The 20,446-nt window shown below is 42.2% G+C and overlaps 1 protein-coding gene across 9 annotated transcripts in view; it reads right to left on the reverse strand.

Annotated features, from left to right (window-relative positions):
• KDM6A (lysine demethylase 6A) overlaps positions 1-20,446 on the reverse strand; it is a 212,446-nt gene that overhangs the window by 1,844 nt on the left and 190,156 nt on the right. For all 9 annotated transcript variants that reach the window (XM_089665149.1, XM_089665148.1, XM_089665146.1 and 6 more), the window contains 2 exons: positions 12,458-12,584; positions 12,167-12,337 (listed from right to left, as the gene is read on the reverse strand). In XM_089665149.1, coding sequence (XP_089521275.1) covers positions 12,167-12,337; positions 12,458-12,584 — 298 coding nt within the window. The remainder of the gene's footprint in view (positions 1-12,166; positions 12,338-12,457; positions 12,585-20,446) is intronic.

The following is a 20,446-nucleotide window of genomic DNA, read 5'->3' on the forward strand; positions in this document are numbered from 1 at the left end:
TCTATTTACCATATGCTACTACATTTACAAACACATCAATGCTCTATTAACATCTATGTATTATACCACTTTGTAAAGCCCAGTTAAACTCCTGCACATGTTCACCAATGGCTCTATTCATACCTCAGAATTTGAGGTGTAAGCAGACTTCAGTCTTGCACAGCATCCTCACCTGTATCTGCAGCAAGACAGATAGAGCCTTACATTTCCTTGCTTGAGAATGTCCAGCATTATCTGGCTTTTTCCTGCTCACTCCAGTATTGGACAGTGTAAGCAAGTTGTAGTGCAAAAACTAGCTTGCTTCACTTGGACACAAACTCCGCCTACTGATGGGTGAACCCCAGATTCAGGGATTGGGTGAGACCTATTGAGATGCTGGGTTTTAAGTCGCAATAAAAGCATATGAATTACTGCATACCCTCCCTTGGGGCTCAATTGGATTTATAAATACAAGGTATGAGTGTATGGTGGCCACCTGTATAATCAATATACTGCAACAGTCCAGTGGATCATACAATACACATTCCTAAAATTCTCATATAAGGAGATGTATTTATAGCCCAGCATTGTCTGTGCATGTGTCTTGTGCAGTGTGTGTGTGTGTGTATACATATACACACTTGTTTTATTTATAGAGCTGGCTGATGATTGAACACTACATTAATGATACGCGAACAATATCCTATAACAATTAGCAGTTTTTACAGAGCAACACTGAATAATTTGGTCTAACTTTACATAGAGGCACACAGGAAGCTGCTGCCTGTACTGGGCCAATCTGCAGCTTGTGATTTCCTAAACTGCATGTATACAAGGGGGTGCATGTATGTGTACAGCTGCGGGGATAGGGAATGCCTGAGCTGCAGATGTTTGGTACAGTAATGTGACAGTTTCATAAAGGGCTTGCTCACATTGGTTTGGACTAGGATTAAAACAAACCTAAACTTGTCTCTAGTGATCACATAACTGGGTAAATTAAAATGTGTGATGAAAATGGGAGTTTTGTTTAAAAATATCATGAGCATGTTTATAAAAGAGGAAGGGAAGAACTAGAGAAGGCATTGTATAAGCAGATATTTCACCTTTAAATAAACTGCATTGAAAGAAAAAAAACAGTGTAAGCGCAAGTACCCAGAGATACATGTGAATGTTCTCATTTATTTCCTAAAGCACCACAGGAACCTCAAAATCTTAGGGGTATTTCAAGATAAAAAAAACCTCTCCACTAAGAAAGCTGAGCTCGAATTTTAACCGCTTCCCGACAGCCGTATAGCAGAAATATTGCTACAGGGCGGCACGGGTGCGCAAAATCACGTGTATATATACACTTGATTTTGCAGTTCAAGGTACGGGGCATGCGCGTGCCCTACACACGGCGCCATTAAAAATTAGATTTTCAAATTTTTTTTTACTGGACATGTTTAACTGCTTTCGGACCGCCCTATAGTGGAAATACTGCTACAGGGCGGCACGGGTGCGCAAAATCATGTATATATACACGTGATTCACGCCCCTCCCAGATAGCGCCAGATTGCCCGTCAGTATACCAGTAATCCCATTTAACCCCATGATTGCCAGGAACACGCTCACATACACAAACCTCCATTGCTAGTATAGTGTCTGAACGGATCAATATCTTTGATCGGATCCGCACTATACCAGCGTTCACATTCATATAGTGTCCCCAAAAACGCAGCGTTAGCGGGATCAGCCGCGGCACATGCGGTTAACCACTACACTCACATTCCCCCCCCCCCCATTCACCACCAGCAATCAGACCTGATCTGTTAGCCCTTGCCAGCAAATTTTTTGGTGGCGGTTCAAGCAGTCCCTGACAGCCAGGTGCTCTTTTTCCCCGTGAGTAGCACTAGGTACCTAGAAATTTAGTGACCAAAATGTCAATGGAAAGGTACTCTAGCAAAGAGGCCTACAGGATTCTGAGCATGTCAGTTGAGAGTGAAGGGGAAGCCTCCCTGACTGCTGTCTACAGGTTCATATTCTGAGCCAGATTCTGAGGTACCCTGACAGATAGCTCCGATGATGGAGAAGAGGTCCCTGCTAAGATCAGGCATAACCGACTTCATTCTCAATTTGCGGAGATGTTACAATCACATGATGACTCTCATATGCAGCAGAGTGCCAGTACTAGTGCCACTCTACCTTTTGGTGAACTGAGGAGCACCAGCTGCCTAGTAAATCCTGTTCTTTCACATACCAGCACTGAAGTATCACTTGGTGATGTGGTGAGTCCCATAAGTGCAGTACAAGCTGGTGCGGTGGCGAGCACAAGTAGTGTTCCGCAGCCACCTAGAATTTGCACACTGGCCCATAGAGCCCCTAGTATTCTTCCGGATGTGTGCTTGCAACTCCTGATTAGTAGCCCACAAATTCTGCAGCACCCCATTCAATGCCCAACCCGGAATTCAGGTGGAAACAGCAAAGTTAACTACTCCCCTTGATTTTTTTGGAGCGTTTTTTTACAGAAGATCTGTATGCATTGATTGTGGATCAAAACAATTTATGTGAAAAGTTTATCGCCGCCAACCCAAATTCAAACCTTGCCAGACCATTCGCATGGAAACCCATTACGGTTTCCGAATTTAAAAGGTTTTTTTGGCCTAACCCTCAACATGGGCATTACTTAAAAAAAAAAAGAAAAAAAAAAGAATTTTGTATTGGTCCACAGACCCGATTCATCCTATGCCTGTGTTCTCTGCTGCCATGGCCAGGCAAAGATATGAGAGTATAATGTGTTTTATGCATTTAAATAACACACTTGTTCTTGGGGTTGCCCTGAATTTGACCGGCTCCACAAAATTCGGCCCCTCGTAGATCACCATAACCAAAAATTTTCAGATGTCTATACTCCCCAGCAAAACATCTGTGTTGATGAGTCCCCCAATTTTTCTGGCCGCCTTGCATTCAAATAATTTCTCCCCAGGAAGTGAGCCAGATATGGGGTCAAGATGTATAAAACCTGCGAGAAGGCAACAGGCTATGCATATGTTTCGGATTTATGAGGGAAAAGATAGTCACATGGAGCCACCCAGGATGCCCAGACTACATGGGGAGTAGTGGCAAGATAGTTTGGGACTTGGTGTCATCCCTTTTCCATATGGGGTACCACTTATACGTGGACAATTTTTATTCAAGCATGCCACTATTTAGACATTTATACAATCTTGGAATTGGAACATGTGACTTCGTGCGACCTACTCACCAGGGCTTCCCCCAATGGCTTGTAAATACCAGTCTTAGAAAGGGGAAAAAAGCCTGCTTGAGAAATTAGGATGTCAGTCACCTGCAGCACCGACTTGTTTATTCTGACAGCAACAGGGTCTTGCTCTCAGAATATACATAAGTAGGTGTGTGCAGTACTGTTGGATGAGATTTTTCATCCAGTTAAAAAAAAAAAAAAAAAAAGAAGAGCATATATGCCGAAGCATGGGGGCCTGGGGTGGCCAGTGGGTGGATGGCTCCTATGCTTTGGCATATATATTTTATAATATTTTTGGCACATTTCATGTGTGCCCACTATTAGAAGTGGGTGGATGCAAGGCGGTATATTCTAATGTTGGGCAAACCACACACTTTCTGGCAGAGATTTCTTCTCTTTTTTCATTCAACCCACAGGCATCATCCTTGTATAGTTTTCAGCTGGTGATCGGCTTTCATGTAAAAGCAAGCCTCGTCTGCGTGCGCGAGCGTTGACCCTGTGCCAGTATGTAAACAGCGGTTACACTATGCATGTGAGGTATCGACTACCACTAGACCTCTTCTGTAAATATAAAATGGTAGCTTGTAAAGGCTTTTAAAGCGTTGCCTATGGATATGTATGCGATTTGTCGCCATTGCACGGGGCATGCACAGTTTTAAAGCATGTCATGTTTGGTATCTATTTACTCGGCATATCATCTTCTATGTTTTACCAAATAATTGGCCAATATATTGTATTTTTGTGCATTAAAAGTAAAAAAAAAAAAGTTTTTTTCCCCAAAAAAATAGCATTTGAAAAATCACTGCGTGAGTACAATGTGACAAAAAAGTACAGCACCCACCATTTTATTCAATAGGGTGTCTGCTTTAAAAAATATATAATGTTTGGGGGTTCAAAGTAATTTCCTAGCAAGAAATACAGATTTTTTTTTTTCATGTGAACAAAAAGTCAGAAAAAGCTTGGTCTTCAGGTGGTTAAAAGAGTAAGTGATATGTGGCATAAACTTCTAATGCTAGGCATATAATGCCCCCACCCCCCAAAACAACCCCTTTTTGGAAAGTAGACACCCCAAACTATTTGCTGAGGCATGTTGAGTCAATAGAAGAATTTATTTTTTTACCACAAGTATTGGAAAATGACAAAAACATTTTTTTTTTTTTTTACACAAAATTGTCACTTAGATTTATTGCTCACACATGCCATGGGTATATGAATTACTCCCCAAAATCCATTCTGCCACTTTTCCCGAGTATTACTCCCCAAAATCCATTCTGCTACTTCTCCCGAGTATTGGGATACCACATGTGAGACGTTTTGGCAATCTAGCCAAGTACAGGACAAATTCCAATAAGCACCTTCAGGCCTTTAGAGAGCTTTATTTCCTCACTACACTTCCTGACTACCTATCACAGTTTCGGAAGCCCTGAAATGCCATAACCCCAAATAACATTTTTTTGGAAAGTAGACACCCAAAGGAATTTGAGAAGAAGCATGGTGAGTATTTTGCAGATCTCCTTTGTTGCCACAAGGTTTTGGAAAATGAAGGAAAAAAAAAAAAACTTTTTTTTTTTATATATTTCAAAACCTTGTGAGAAAAAATTAGATCTGCAAAATACTCGAGGAGTGCGCATGCGCGGCCGGCGGGACGGACATGCTTCGCTGAGGCTCCGTCTCCCCGTCGGGTGACAGCGCCGCGAAGCAGTGGGTCCCGGCCCGCAACATAATCCAGGGGGACCCGACCGAGGAGGCAACCCTCCCAGGGACCGATCCGCCTTGATCTGCGGCGGCTCCCTTGCAGTAAGTCGGAGTAATCCGACGGGACACATGTCCCAGCGGCAAGCGCCGCACAGACCCGCCCACCACAGCTCATACTGAACCAGGGCAGGAGTGAGAGAAAAGAAAAGGGGGGCTGAGAACACCATAACAGCCCCCCCGACTGACAGATAACAAAATGGTTAAGGGGGCACCCCGACACCAGGTCCCCCCTTCTACAAAATCAATCAAGGAGGCCCTGGCAAAGGCCTCCACAAAGATGGCCACCGCCCCAGCACATGGAAGCAAGAAGGTGACAAATGCCTATGCAGCCCTGCAGGATCCGCAGCCCAGCCATCCCTGCACGTCTGAGGGCGAGTCTGATACTGAAACAGATGCCCCTACACAAGCCCTGACACCTGACCTTACAACCCCTGACCTGTTAACTCGCTTTGAACAAATGCTACACAAAGCTTTGAAGCAAACCTCGGACCGCATCACTGCCACGCTATCTAGGGAAATTCGTGAACTGGGGCAACGCACTGTGGACCTAGAACAGAGGGAAGATGGTCTTGATATCACGCTTCAGACACATACGGATGACCTTGACCTTCTGCGTGACGAAAACGCAACACTATTGACACGACTGGAGGACTTTGAAAACCGGGCATGACGCTCAAATCTGCGTATTCGTGGCCTCCCAGTAACGATCGTCGATCTCCAATCAACAGTAACTGCTCTGTTTCAAGAGCTTGCCCCAGCTATCCCAATAGAAAGATTGGAATTGGATAGAGTACACAGGGCGTTAGCATTACGACGCACGGATGGTCCACCACGTGACATTATAGCCAAGCTCCACTTTTTCCGCACTAAGGAGCAACTATTACAAGTTGCACGTAACGCAGAATCTCTACAGTTCCAAGGTCATTCATACCAGTTATTTCAAGATATGAGCCCCACAACAATTACCAAGCGCAGGGCTATGAAACCCCACCTACAAGTACTTCAACAACACGTTATACCGTATCGGTGGAGCTTCCCCTTTGCAGTGCGATTCCGTTACCAATCCCGGGATTACACCTGCAAGACTCCAGAAGACCTACTAGACACCCTGCGGATCTTACAATTGCACTCCTCAGCGACGCCTTCAGAGAGCACCAAGCGGAGGTCTACATCCTGCTCACCGCGGAAGTCCCTCCCCACGCGTGCCACCGCAGGCCCTCTCAAATTCCACAAACGAGGCCGCTTTTCATCTCCAGGTCTATCTTCACAAGATACCATGGACTGAACTGTGTCTCATGTATATCCTTCTTCTCTCCACTTTATTTTGGCCACACACACCAAACGGTGTATGCCTTTGTCATTACTGTCGGTGCGGTTAATACTGTCAATATCCTCTCTCCCTTTATCTGTTAAATTTTGGTTGTCCCATCACCTGGGAATTATTCGGCTCCTCCCCTCTTCAGAGCCCCATTTTAGGTCAGTTTGTTTGGGAACCTAGGCTCTGACGGCATGTGACGCCACACCCCTTCCCCTATGTTGTTTCACTGATACTGCTAATGCCGTTTGAGTTTGGGATAGCATGATCTTTACGAATGTATTTTCTTTATGTACCTGTTGTTTTTTTTTCGCTTTTTTTTTTCTACCGGGACCTTGCTACCGTCTCTTAATCAAGTAGCTGTCATCCTCACGGACCGTGTACCTGCGCACTCCAACCTAGCCCCTGCGTTATTGGCTATTTAATAACGCTTGAACTACTATTGTTCCCTAGCCCACCCTGACTCAGGGTGTCCTTGGGAACCCATCTTTTAGGCCTCATATGGCCTCATACACCCCCTCCTTCCTGTTACCTATCCCATGTTGTACCCTTCCTTCCTCCCTCCAACATGACTTCAGGACTCTACACAACACACTCCATAATGCCCTCATCCCCCGTCAGGCTCCACCTTGGGTAGTATTGACAGGCTATCTTAATCACTATGCGTTTTCTCCATGGGTTCATTAAATATCCTCACCCTGAACGTACAGGGCCTCAATATCCCACAGAAACGTAATAAGGCCTTCCGAACCTTTGCTACGCTTAAAGCTCACGTGGTTTGTCTACAGGAAACACACTTCACTCCCAACTCCACTCCTAAGTTTTTTGGCCCCCGATATCCTCAGGTCTATACAGCCTCTGCCGCCACCAAACGCAGGGGGGTACTGATAGCCTTTCACCGCACAACACCCTTCACGTTGGGCACTGAAATCAAAGACCCGGAGGGTCGCTACCTCCTGTTAGTTGGGCAACTCTTGGACATAGATGTCACCATTGCTGTATACTATGCCCCAAACCAAAACCCTCTACCATTCCTTTCCCATATACTCTCGATTATTGACCACCATAAGCGCGGAACTTTAATTGTTTGCGGAGACTCTAATAATGTAGTATATCCCTTCCTCGATAAATCCCCTCAACTATCTCCTGCCCCGGCCTCTAAACAAACTTTTCAAGCCATACTGCACCGTTACTCCTTGATTGATACATGGCGAGAACTCAACCCGGCGAAACGCCAATACACCTTTTATTCTCACCCCCACCAGTCTTTCTCCAGGATAGATCATATTTTCCTTACCACCGCTACCACCCCCCGGCTCCTGACTTCTGAAATAATTCCAATACCCTGGTCTGATCGTTGCGCAGTATTCACTGCTATGGCCTCCTTGGCCCCATCCCCTGCTGAATCCTCTTGGATAATTAATGATAACCTGCTTGCAAACCCAGCCCACTGTTTAGAAATCGAAGCAGCCCTTAAAGATTACTTTTCTCTTAACCAATCACCTGATATTTCTCCTCTTCTGTTATGGGAAGCGCATAAACCGGTTTTGCGAGGGTTTTGCATTAGCAAAGCATCCTTCCTAAATAAAAGCAGAAGGCAGCAGCGCCTCACACTAGAGCAAACCTATGATCGTTCCCATCAAGCCTTCCAGGCAGCTCCTACGCCTGCCAATCGTGAAAATCTAGAACGTTCTAGATTGGCTCTAGATCTTTTTCTCACAGATCAAGCTGAACTCTCGCTCCGTAGATCTAGACACAAATATTACACCAAGGCAAATAAACCCAATACGTTCCTGGTCTCTCACTTCGTAGGCTTGACCAACTCACTAGACCTATACGGATACGCACTTCTTCTGGCAATCTCACTAGTAACCCAGAACACATTCTACAGATTTTCCACAAACACCTGTCGCAGCTTTATTCCTCTTCTACATCTTTTGACCCCTCGCAAGCAGATACTCTTCTAACCCCCATCTCCTTCCCAAAACTTTCAGAATGCCAGTTGGAGGCACTTGAGCGACCCATATCTCAAGCCGAAACCTCAGAGGCTATTAAAAATTTAAAACTACGTAAACGCCCAGGACCAGATGGCTTCTCAGCCACTTATTACAAAAAATTTGCTCACCTCCTTGCACCTATCCTCACTAGTGCCTTTAACGCTTTATTGTCTGGCCAAATTTTCAACAATGACACGGTACAAGCGAACATTTCCATGATCCCAAAGCCAAACTCTGACGATTCGCAGTGGTCCAATTACAGGCCAATTTCTCTCCTCAATATTGACGTTAAATTGTTAGCTAAAATCCTCTCTTCTTGTCTTAACTTATGTATTGGTTCTCTAATTCTTAACGACCAAGTGGGCTTTATCCCAACTAGGCAAGCAGGAGATAACATCAGACGTGCATCTCTCTTGGCTATTTTAGCTAGGTCTCGCAATATTCCTGCCTGTTTCCTGTCTCTAGATATCCGGAAAGCATTTGATACAGTCTCATGGCCATACCTCAACTATATATTGCGTCGTTGGGGCTTTGGTCCACATTTTTTAACCTGGATCTTCTCACTATATCGAGAACCCTCAGCCAGAATTAGGTATCTGGGTCACAGGTCAGCTCAGTTCCCGATCTCCAGAGGCACGAGACAAGGCTGCCCTCTGTCTCCTCTGCTCTTTGCCCTGGCTATAGAGCCTCTGGCCCTCTTAATCAGAGCTAATCCGGATATCAGGGGACTTGAGATAGGGGGCACGCATCATAAGTTATGTCTCTTCGCGGATGACGTTTTGCTCTTTCTCACGTCCCCATTGACTTCCACTCCTTCTCTACTCCGGCTTCTCGAGGCGTTTGGCTCGCTCTCGGGATTGATAATAAACCCTAATAAATCAACAGCACTCAATATCTCACTTCCCCCATTAGAGTTGACGAACCTCAAGCAGATCCTACCATTCCCTTGGTCGCACTGTCATATCCCGTTCTTGGGTATTAAACTGACCCCTAAGTTATCAGACCTATATGCGGCTAATTATCTCCCGATGCTAAACCATCTTTCTGCCCTTATGACCAAATGGTCTTCCTTGCCCCTCGCATGGCTAGGCAGAATAACAGTCATCAAGATGTCTATCCTTCCAAAAATTCTATATCTATTTAGAGTCCTCCCAGTCCCAGTCCCCCCTCACTACCTCCGCACACTACAGGGTCGTATTTTTTCCTATGTATGGGGTAAAACTCGTCCTCGTATACCTCGCTCCACCCTGTACCGCCCTAAGCTCAATGGTGGTCTAGGCCTACCTGACATCAGCAAATACTATCAAGCAGCGCATTTAGCCCAGTTACCAAAATACCATGCAACCTTTGAAATCCCTCAATGGGTTTTACTTGAAATGATAGAATGTGACCCCTTATCTACAGCTAACTTACTCTGGTTGAGGCCTATAGACCGTCGTTCTATAACTAACCCCATCACTTCTCACTTTTTATCCTTATGGGATAAACTGAAAACCCAATATCCCCTCCAATCGCAACACAATCCTCTGCTCTCGTTTTTACGAAACCCAGCCTTTCCCCCGGCCTGGCAGACGCCCCTTTTATTCAAAGCCTGGTCCTCCTCTAATTTGCTCCGCACACATCATTTCCTACAGAGGAATAAGTTTAAATCTTTTACCTCGCTGCGGGAAACACACGACCTCCCAGCCTCCGAGATCTTTAGATACTTACAACTACAACACTTTTATGCTCCCTACGCTACAACGACAAATCGGCCAGATGCTATGTCTTTCTTTGAACGAGCGTGCTACAAAGACCCCCATAGGCGTGGGCTTATTTCTAGCTTATATTCACTCTTCACTACTTCGATTACCACGTCCCCCCCTCCGTATACCCACAAGTGGGAAGTGGATTTAGACAAGAAACTTGACCAGTCTGACTGGGATCACATTTGGGCCAACACAAAATCATCTTCGCAGAACATTGTAGCATTGGAAACGAATTATAAAGTTTTAACCCGTTGGTACTTGGTCCCAGCGAGAATTGCAAAATTTACCCCTAATTACTCGCCCAACTGTTTTAGAGGCTGCACAGACTTAGGGACACATTACCATGTGTGGTGGGAATGCCCAGTGGCCCGAGCCTTTTGGGATGAAATTTTCACCATGCTATCTACACTTAGCGCTATCACCCTACGACCTGACCCATCAACAGCCCTACTCAATCAGTGCCCCCCTGACGTCTCCAATTCGCAATTTAAGCTCCTTATGCAAGTTACAACAGCGGCTAAGCAGGTTATAGCGAAATCCTGGAAATCCCCCACTCTTAGTGTTGCTGCCGTCAAAACCAGAATAACACAAGCCATGATACATGCAAAGGTGGAAGCCACAATACAAGACATGATCCCTAAATTTCTGCACATATGGAACCCCTGGGTAGAGCACTTCCTCCCGCCTAACTTTGACGAATCACTCCTTCCTTGATTTCTATATTGTGTGCCCAGGATTCTGTCAATAGTCCATCGTGGGCTACAATTAGAGTCTGCTGTAAGTTAGTTGATTGTACATGGAGTCACTGTTATTGTTCCTTTTCCCATACCCCCCCTTCCTCCCCGTTTGACCTTCCTCCAAACTTCCCCCTATTTCTTCAATGCACCTAGGAGATGTTATTTCGATTGGCTAGGACGATAATGTCATCTATTGTCGACTTTTTTCTTGTTCCTGCTTTTGCTAGAATTGTATAGACATCTGTAATGTGTTCCACATTCATTTTTCTTCATTGTCCTATTACCTCTTCAATATCCAATGTATATCAGCAAAGTCTCCTTGTTTGTGCTGTTAAAATTTCTCTCTTGTTAATAAAAATGTTTGAACAAGATCTGCAAAATACTCACCATGCCTCTTTTTTAATTCCTTGGAATGTCTACTATACAAAAAGGGGTAATTTGGGGAGGTTTTGAAACTGTGATGGGTAGTGAGGAATGAGGAAATTACATATCTTCAGGCTTTCAAAGGGGTCACTGGATTTCAGGCTCCTGTATGTAGCTACGCTCCCAAAAAGTCTCACACATGTGGTATCCTCATACTCAGAAGTAGCAGAATGTATTTTGGGGTGTAATTCCACATATACCCATGTGTGAGCAATATATAATTTAAGTGACAACTTTGTGCAAAACAAAGTTTGTCATTTTACAAAAACTTATGGAAAAAAAAAAATAACTCTTCCATGGACTCAATATGCCTCTCAGCAGAAAGCTTAGGGTGTCTACTTTCCGAAAAGGGGTCATTTGGGGGTGTTTGTACTGTGCTGGTAGTTTAGAACTTAAAGAAATGTGATGAGCAGTCAGAAAGTAAAAGCTGTGAAAATTCCATTATCTATACCATAGTTTGTAGATGCTGTAACTTTCACACAAAGCAATCAATATACACTTATTGGGATTTTTTTTTTATACCAAAAACATGTAGCAGAATACATTTTGGCCTAAATTTATAACTAACTTTGAGTTTACTATATATTTTTTATAGTCAAAAGTGAAAAATATCGTTCAAAATTTGGGCTTTTGTTTATAGTGCAAAAAATAAAAAGCGCACAGGTGATCAAATATCACCGAAAGAAAGTTCTATTTGTGTGAAAAAAAAGAAATAAATTTCATTTATGTACAGCTTTGCATGACCGTGCAATTACCAGTTGAAATAGTGCAGTGACAAATAGTAAAAAAAAGGCCTGGTCAGGAGGGGGGTAAATCCTCAGGAGGGCAAAAGATTACTAGTATATCTCCATCTCATAGCACTTAAAAAAGGTTTCAAAAATGTCTTTCATTGGAAAAGGTCAAACAACACAAACAGTAAAAATAATTTAAACTTTTGTTCAACTACAGTTTCTACGGAAATAAAAATTACTTACTAATGTAAATAAGTCGTATATTTGCATTAGTTCCTCGATTTTGTACTGTTCTAGCACCACAAAGTTTTCCAGATCTGGATTGGTTTTTCGTGCACAGTCATGGCAATGAACTATATAGGTCTTCCGAGAATTGCTTTCTTTTGTAACAAAAAGCAAATTGAAGACTTCCACCTGATGGTAAAAACAAATATATAAGCAGTTACATAACAATTCATACAAATACAATATATTTTTAATCTAGCAAATATTAGAATAAAGCATATGGGTCTACTGAACTGATAAGTAACCAACCTCACAGATGTTACAGTAATGTGCAGGTTCCTCTTTTGTTCGTCCATGCCATACAACCTCCTTTCCTGTGGCTATAAGAGCTTCTCTTAATGCCTGGCACTGCTTCAATGTCCTCAGCAAGCAGTACCTAAAATTAGACAACAAGCATGACCTTTAAGAATATAAACATTTACAAAAAAAAATACAAAAAATGTGAGCAATAGCCGGGAACAATCACTTCATATTCCTAGCCATTAGAAACTTTATACAGTAGCAGTCAATACGGTACAATGAGTACTTTATACATGCAGTACATCTGTATTCATTAATGCAGCTAAAATGAATATATTGATTTCTTCACAATCTATTTTATTAGAAACAGTATGAAAAGAGATGTAACAACACAAATAGCAATTACAGCAAAATAGAGAAAACCAATCTGCAAAAGAGAAAAAAATCTTTGGAAAGTTTATTGGTGATGTACTGGTATGTTGCGGTTTGCTTCCTGGTTTAGGGCCTGCACACATGTGCCTCCCCCCCAAACACCTGCTGTGATGGGAGTCTGTCAGCAGGTCCTGGCCAATGATTTATGGTCGGGACCTGCTGATCGGCTGTGTGCAATTATAGCCCAGAGCCCATGTTGAAAATCAACAGAGCACTGTACAGAGGGAGCAATCTCTGGGATGAGAAACAAAGAGGTCTTTTCGTAAAAGCAGCACATAATACACATTGTTAGGCACACATTTAACCCCTTCCCAGCCACTGTCATAAGTACACCGACAGTGTATAGTATTATCACTGATCACTGTATTACTGTCACTGTAAATATCAGTGGCAGTTCCCCTCACTGTCAGATTTCCTGCCGCACTATCGAGGTCCCATTATAAGTCACTGATTACCGCCATTAACAGTATAAAAAAATAAATAAAAATTCCAATATCCATCTATATACCGTATTTTTCGCTCCATAAGACATGCCTAGGTTTTAGAGGAGAAAAACAAGAAAAAAATATTCTGAACTAATGGACTGCAGACACAGTACAGGAGATAACCAGCGATTGCGGACACAGTACAGGAGATGACCAGCGACTGCGGACACAGTACAGGAGATGACCAGCGACTGCGGACACAGTACAGGAGATGACCAGCGACTGTGGACACAGTACTGGAGATGACCAGCGACTGTGGACACAGTACTGCAGATGACCAGCGACTGTGGACACAGTACTGGAGATGACCAGCGACTGCGGACACAGTACTGGAGATGACCAGCGACTGCGGACACAGTACAGGAGATTAAAAAACAACTTCCTGCACTCAGAATGGGGCCCTCTCCCTACAGCTGCTGACACTTGCCCTCCTACCAATGTGAGTTAAATATATAAACAAATAGTGCAGCGCTAAATACTAAACAAACATACATATAAATAAATAAATATTCAAATCAATATATATCATAAACATGTGCAACAGTGCAAATAAAGTGTAATACGTGTATTCCACCAGGAAACATCAAAAGTGACCACGTGACAAATACATAAAAATAAATAAATATTCAAATCAATATATATCATATAAATGTGCAAAATTGCAAATAAAGTGTAACACGTGTATTGCACCGGAAAATAAAAGTGACCAAGTGACAAATATTGCTCAATAAAGTGCAATTTGTGTATTCCCTATACGGGAATATTCAAAGTGACCAAGTGACCAAACAAACTATATAACACAAATATTCTAAAAAACGACACTCTGTGTAAACATGTCCATATATATATATATATATATATATATATATATATATATATATATATATATATATATATGTATGTAGTGTATCTCATACACAATCTTCATGCAAGTGCTGTCAAGTGTCCACACTGTGTATATCCAAAATTAGCTGCAATGACCCCTCACCTCCTTACATCGACCATATTTGAAACCCCTATATCTATTACCCATGCAAGGCAGGCATAGCATGAGATGAAGGAGCCATTTATGTGCATGTTACATGAAAGATGAAGAGGAATGTGAGTAGATATCTTTCTGTATAATTTACCTATTAAATGCGGTTTTACACTATGGGAGTCTTCTGTTTATGCATGAACCGGAGAGGAATATAGAGTATACAGCGCTTGAAAAGATCCTGAGATACACCAGAGTGGTGTTTGTCCCTTGAGGCAAGGTGCCCCTGTGAGATCTATATAAGGAGGAACCGGAGAAGGAGCTGGGTATAGAGCATACATCGCTGGGGAGGATTCTGTGATATACCAGAGTGGTGTTTGTTTCCCAAAGCGAGTTGACCCTGCAGGGTCGATGTAAGGAGGTGAGGGGCCATTGCAGCTAATTTTGGATATACACAGTGTGGACACTTGACAGCACTTGCATGAAGATTGTGTATGAGATACACTACATATATATATATATGGACATGTTTACACAGAGTGTCGTTTTTTAGAATATTTGTGTTATATGGTTTGTTTGGTCACTTGGTCACTTTGAATATTCCCGTATAGGGAATACACAAATTGCACTTTATTGAGCAATATTTGTCACTTGGTCACTTTTATTTCCCGGTGCAATACACGTGTTACACTTTATTTGCAATTTTGCACATTATATGATATATATTGATTTGAATATTTATTTATTTTTATGTATTTGTCACGTGGTCACTTTTGATGTTTCCTGGTGGAATACACGTATTACACTTTATTTGCACTGTTGCACGTTTATGATATATATTGATTTGAATATTTATTTATTTATATGCATGTTTGTTTAGTATTTAGTGCTGCACTATTTATTTATACAGTACAGGAGATGACCAGCGACTGCGGACACAGTACAGGAGATGACCAGCACCCAGCTATCACAACCAGGTGCCCAAACTAAAGATGCCGGCGCGGGAAGACTGCACAGCGCTGGACCGAGGAACAGCTAACGTCCTGCTGCGGAGAACAGCTGAGCGACCGGCCCGGTAATACGGTGTGTATTACCCCCTTCCTGACCAGGCCATTTTTTGCGATACGTTGCTGTATTACTTTAACTGACAATTGCACGGTCCTGCAACGCTGCACCCAAATTAAATTTACACCCTTTTTTTCCACACAAATAGGGCTTTCTTTCGGTGGAATTTGATCACCTGTGTGTTTATTTTTTGCACTATAAACAAAAAAAACGACCGACAATTGAGGGGGAAAAAAAAAACATGTCCAGTAAAACAAAAAAAAATAATCAAATTTCATCATAAAATTTAGGCTAAAATGTATTCTGCTACATGTCTGCTATAAAACCCCCCCCCCAAAAAACCCAACACGTGTAAATGAATTGGTTTACGTGAAAGTTACAGCGTTTACAGATGGCGGTATATATACTGTAACTTTGTTTTCAACTAGTAATGGCGGCGATCAGCAACTTATAGCGGGACTGCTGCGGGCATTTTGTCACTAAGGGAAACTGACTTGGTGTCACTGATATCCCCCAGTGACACCAATACAGTGATCAGTTCTAATAAAAAGCACTGACACTGTACTAATGGCACTGGGCAGGAAAGGGTTAACATCTGGGCCGATCAAAGGGTTAACTGTGTGCCGTTTCCCTACTTGGGCTGTGTGTGTGCTTCGCTGTAAGCACAATGCTTTTCATGGCTCTGTATGCAGAGCCATACATGGCAGTGTGCAGGATTTGACAGGGAGAGATCTGTGTTGTTTATACTGTACACAGGTCTCTCCCCCGGATATACTCGGCGATCACCGAGTGCAGGCAAGTAATCACCGGCTCGGACCAGTTGATTGACAGCCAAGGCCACGAATGTTATTTTGTGCACCCGTGCTGTCCTGTAGCAGTATTTCTGCTATAGGACGGCGTTGAACTGGTTAAAGTTTGAGCAGTGATCATTTCAAAATAAATGCTACCTGTTTATCTTGACTCCAAAATGATGATTGTGATACAAAGCACAGCAAAGTTACTTAAAAAAAGTTTTTTTGTTTTTTTTTTAAACACACGGGAATACAGACAAAGTTAATGAAAACACATCAACAAAAGTAATGAGTTAATTGGAGCTAGTTGAGGATAACAATACTGATGGCATACAGTTAGGTCCATATATATATGGACACAGGCACAATTTTAGCTTTTTTTCAGGTATTTACCAAAACATATTCAAGCTATAGTTATATAATGGATATGATCTGAAAGTGCACACTCTCAGGTTTAATTTGAGGGTATGCACATCCATATTGGAGGAAGGGTTTAGGAATTACAGCTCTTAAGAGTAGCCATCCCCCTTTTTCAAGGGACCAAAAGTAATTGGACAATTGAATCAAAAACATGGCCAGGTGTGGGCTGCTCTATTATTTCTTCATCAATTAAGCAGGTAAAAGGTCTGGAGTTGATTAAGTGTATTTGCATTTGAAATCTATTGCTGTGAACCTACATCATGCGTTCAAAGGAGCTGTAAATGCAAGTGGGCAAGTTGGGCAGCATAGTGGCTAAATGGTTAGCACTTCCGCCTTGCAGCACTAGGGTGGTTGGCTCAAATCCCAGCCACGGCATCACCTGCCTGGAGTTTGCATGTTCTCCCCGTGCCTGCATGGGTTTCCTCTGGGTACTCCGGTTTCCTCCCACACGCCAAAGACATGCTGGTAGGTTAATTGGATCTTGTCTAAAATGGCCCTAGTATGTGTACATATGAATGTCAGTTAGAGACCTTAGATTGTATGCCCCTTGAGGGTTAGGGACTGGTGTGAATGTACAATATATATATATATTTATATATGTAAAGCACTGCGTAAATTTACAGCGCTATATAAGCACCTGAAATAAATAAATAAATAAGTGAAACAGGCCATTGTAAGGCTTCAAAAACAAAAATCTATCAGAGAGATAGCAGCAACATTAGGAGTGGCCAAATCAACAGTTTGGTACATTCTGTGGAAAGAAGAACACACTGGTGAGCTCAGCAACATAAAAAGGCATGGACATCCACTGAAAACAACAGTGGTGGATGATCGCAGGATCCTCTCTATGGTAAAGAAAAACCCATTCACAACATCCAGACAAGTGAAGGACACTCTCCAGGAGGTGGGCATTTCACTGTCAAAGTCTACAATCAAGAGAAGACTTCATGAGAGCAAATACAGAGGGTTCACCACAAGGTGCAAACCATTCATAAGTCTGAAGAGTAGAAAAGCCAGATTAGACTTTGCCAAAAAACTATAAAAAAGCCAGATCAGTTCTGGAAAAGAATGAAACTAAGATTATTCTGTACCAGAATGACGGGAAGAAATAGTGTGGAGAAGACTTGGAACAGCTTATGATCCAAAGCACACAATGTCATCTGTAAAACATGGTGGAGGCAGTGTGATGGCATGGGCATGTATGGCTTCCAGTGGCTCTGGGTCATTGGTGTTTATTGATGATGTGACAGAAGACAAGCAGCCTGATGAATTATGCAGTGTTTAGAGATATACTGTCAGCCAGATTCAGCCAAACGCAGCAAAGTTTATTGGATGGTGCTTCACAGTACAGATGGACAATGATCCAAAACACACTGTAAAAGAAACCCAGGAGATTTTGAAGGAAAATAAGTGGACTATTCTGCAATGGGCGAGTCAATCACCTGATCTCAACAAAATTGAGCATGCATTTCACTTGCTGAAGGCAAAACTAAAAAAGGGAGAAAGACCCACAAAGAACAAAAGAAGACAGCTGCAGCTAGAGCCTGGCAAAGCATCAGAAAGGAGGAAACCTAGTCTTTGGTAATGTCCATGGGTTCCAAGCTTCAGACAGTCATTGCCAGTAAAGGATTCCCATTAAAATATTAAAAATGAATATTTTACTTATGATATATTCAATTTTCCAATTACATTTGGCCCCTTGAAAGAAAGAAAAAAAAAGGGGGGTGGGGTGGCTACTCTTAAGAGCTGTAATTCCTAAACCCTCAAATTTGGATGTACTTGCACTCAAATTAAACATGAGAGTGTCCACTTTCGGCCCATATCCATGATATAACTATAGCTTGAATATGTTTTGGTAAATACCTGAAAAAAAAAACAAAAAAAAAAAACAAAAATTGTGCCTGTGTCCAAATATATATAGACCTAACTGTATAAGGGGTGGAAGCTGTTCCTTTGGAATACAATCAGTTCCTATTTTCTCTATTATCTATTGAGGAACATGCCTTTGATGATAAATAGCAATTAATGGACACCCAAAATCTGTGCAAACTGAGGGTTGGGCACATGTAAACAGGTAAATCAGGCAAAAAAAGAAAAATGGAAACAAAACCATTAAATAGCCACATGCAGAACTTTTCAACTGAAACTACGCACCTGCAGAAATAGATGAACTGATCTTGTAAAAGAATCTATATGTATTGAAGACCAAGTCACAGCCTTACAGATTTCTCAAGAGAGGCAATTATTGACCTTGCAGATTCCATGCGAAATTTGAAGGAATTGGTTTAGGGATTTTAAGGTCAGAATAGGATGGTTGGGCTTTGGTAGCAAACAGGTTTGAGTAGAATCCTTAGAGCCTGTCTTGTTGCAGTATTGACAAAACTACTGCCTGGGACAAGAGGTGGAGCAGGGCACTCTGCAAATCTTCTGTTGATCTTTGGGCAGTTTTTGGATAATTGGAGAGAAGAAATCCGTGGGGGGGTAGAGTTTTTGACTATCTTGTACCCTTTTGAAACCGCACATTTAACCAACATGTCTGGGACATCGGAGACCCAGAAAAGCAAACTGTAAGAGGGGAATGATGAAGATTGGTATAATCGGCACTCGTCTTCCTGAATAATAAAATTTATTGGACGCGTAAAATGTGCATATAAAATGGCTTAAGTGGGAAGATGAGTGCCGCTTGTACCAATCTTCATCATTCAGTTTCATCTAAGCTGGGAAGACATACAGAGCCAGAGCACCAACATTCCACCTCCGTGGGGATTATTTCTGGGTGTAGCACCTACTTGTTCAAAACTAACGAGTGAAGACACCCTTTCATTGAGAAGGCGGCTTTGGGGAAGGCTTGGTTGCCTTGGATGGAAGGAAGTGCTGAACTTTTTCACGTTGAAGCCTGGTTACAGTGGACAGGTGTTCTGGGTTTCTGAGGCAATAGGGTTCCTAAGTAGGGGGTTGAAATCTTGCTCTCAAGAAGTAAAACCATCTCTCTTGTGACCTCTGATAAATTGGTCAAGTGCCTTTTGCAGGCACTTTCTGTTGTCTACATTGTTAGCCATAAGAATCTGCGAATGGAGATTATAGTCATTCTGGAAATGTGCTGATGACATGTTCTAGGGCATCTATATACAATTTGAAAAATAGCAGTGAGAACTGGTTGAATGGCTGAACCAGCAAAAATGAAGAAAACCCTTAGAAGCATCTCAAATGTTCTATCTGCAGAATCTTTAAAAGAAGGAACATCTTCAATAGGTACATTGAGATGTTTCTTTAGGACAGAGGATATAAGAATAGCCCACTTCTTTGCAAACCTTTTCATATGTTTGTAAGCTCAAAAGAGCCATGATCCTGGCATTGTATTTTTTTTTTTTTTTTTTTTTTTTTAGAGCCAGTGATGCTCTTTAATGTATAAATGATTGAGCGACTATATAGCTGCGCAATCACTTTTACAGGGGGTGGAAGGGGGTTTCCCCCCACCCCATCACCTTTTCTGGGCTCTCCTGTTCCACTGGGAAGCCCAGAACCAATGTGGGTGTTTGGGTCAGCTTACCATAGAGATGGAGGAACTTCTGTGCCTCGATCGTCTCTATTATGTATGAAACTGGACAAGACGAGAATGTTGTTTCTTTCAGTTTCAGTTTGTTATTTACAAGCTGTTACTAGCTTATAAAGCATCTATTTGATCAGATGCTTTTAAAGGCAGAGGAGAGATCTGGGATCTAATAGACACATCTCTCAGTGAAGAGTATCTGTCACTACCAAAGGTATCACAAGGAATATTGTTCATAAAAGTTAACAAAGTTGGTCAAAAGAATGAAAAAAAAAAAAA

The sequence above is a fragment of the Staurois parvus genome, unplaced genomic scaffold (genome assembly GCF_062004578.1).
Source record: "Staurois parvus isolate SC_StPar_1 unplaced genomic scaffold, SC_StPar_1.0 ptg002140l, whole genome shotgun sequence".
NCBI classification, from domain to species: domain Eukaryota; kingdom Metazoa; phylum Chordata; class Amphibia; order Anura; family Ranidae; genus Staurois; species Staurois parvus.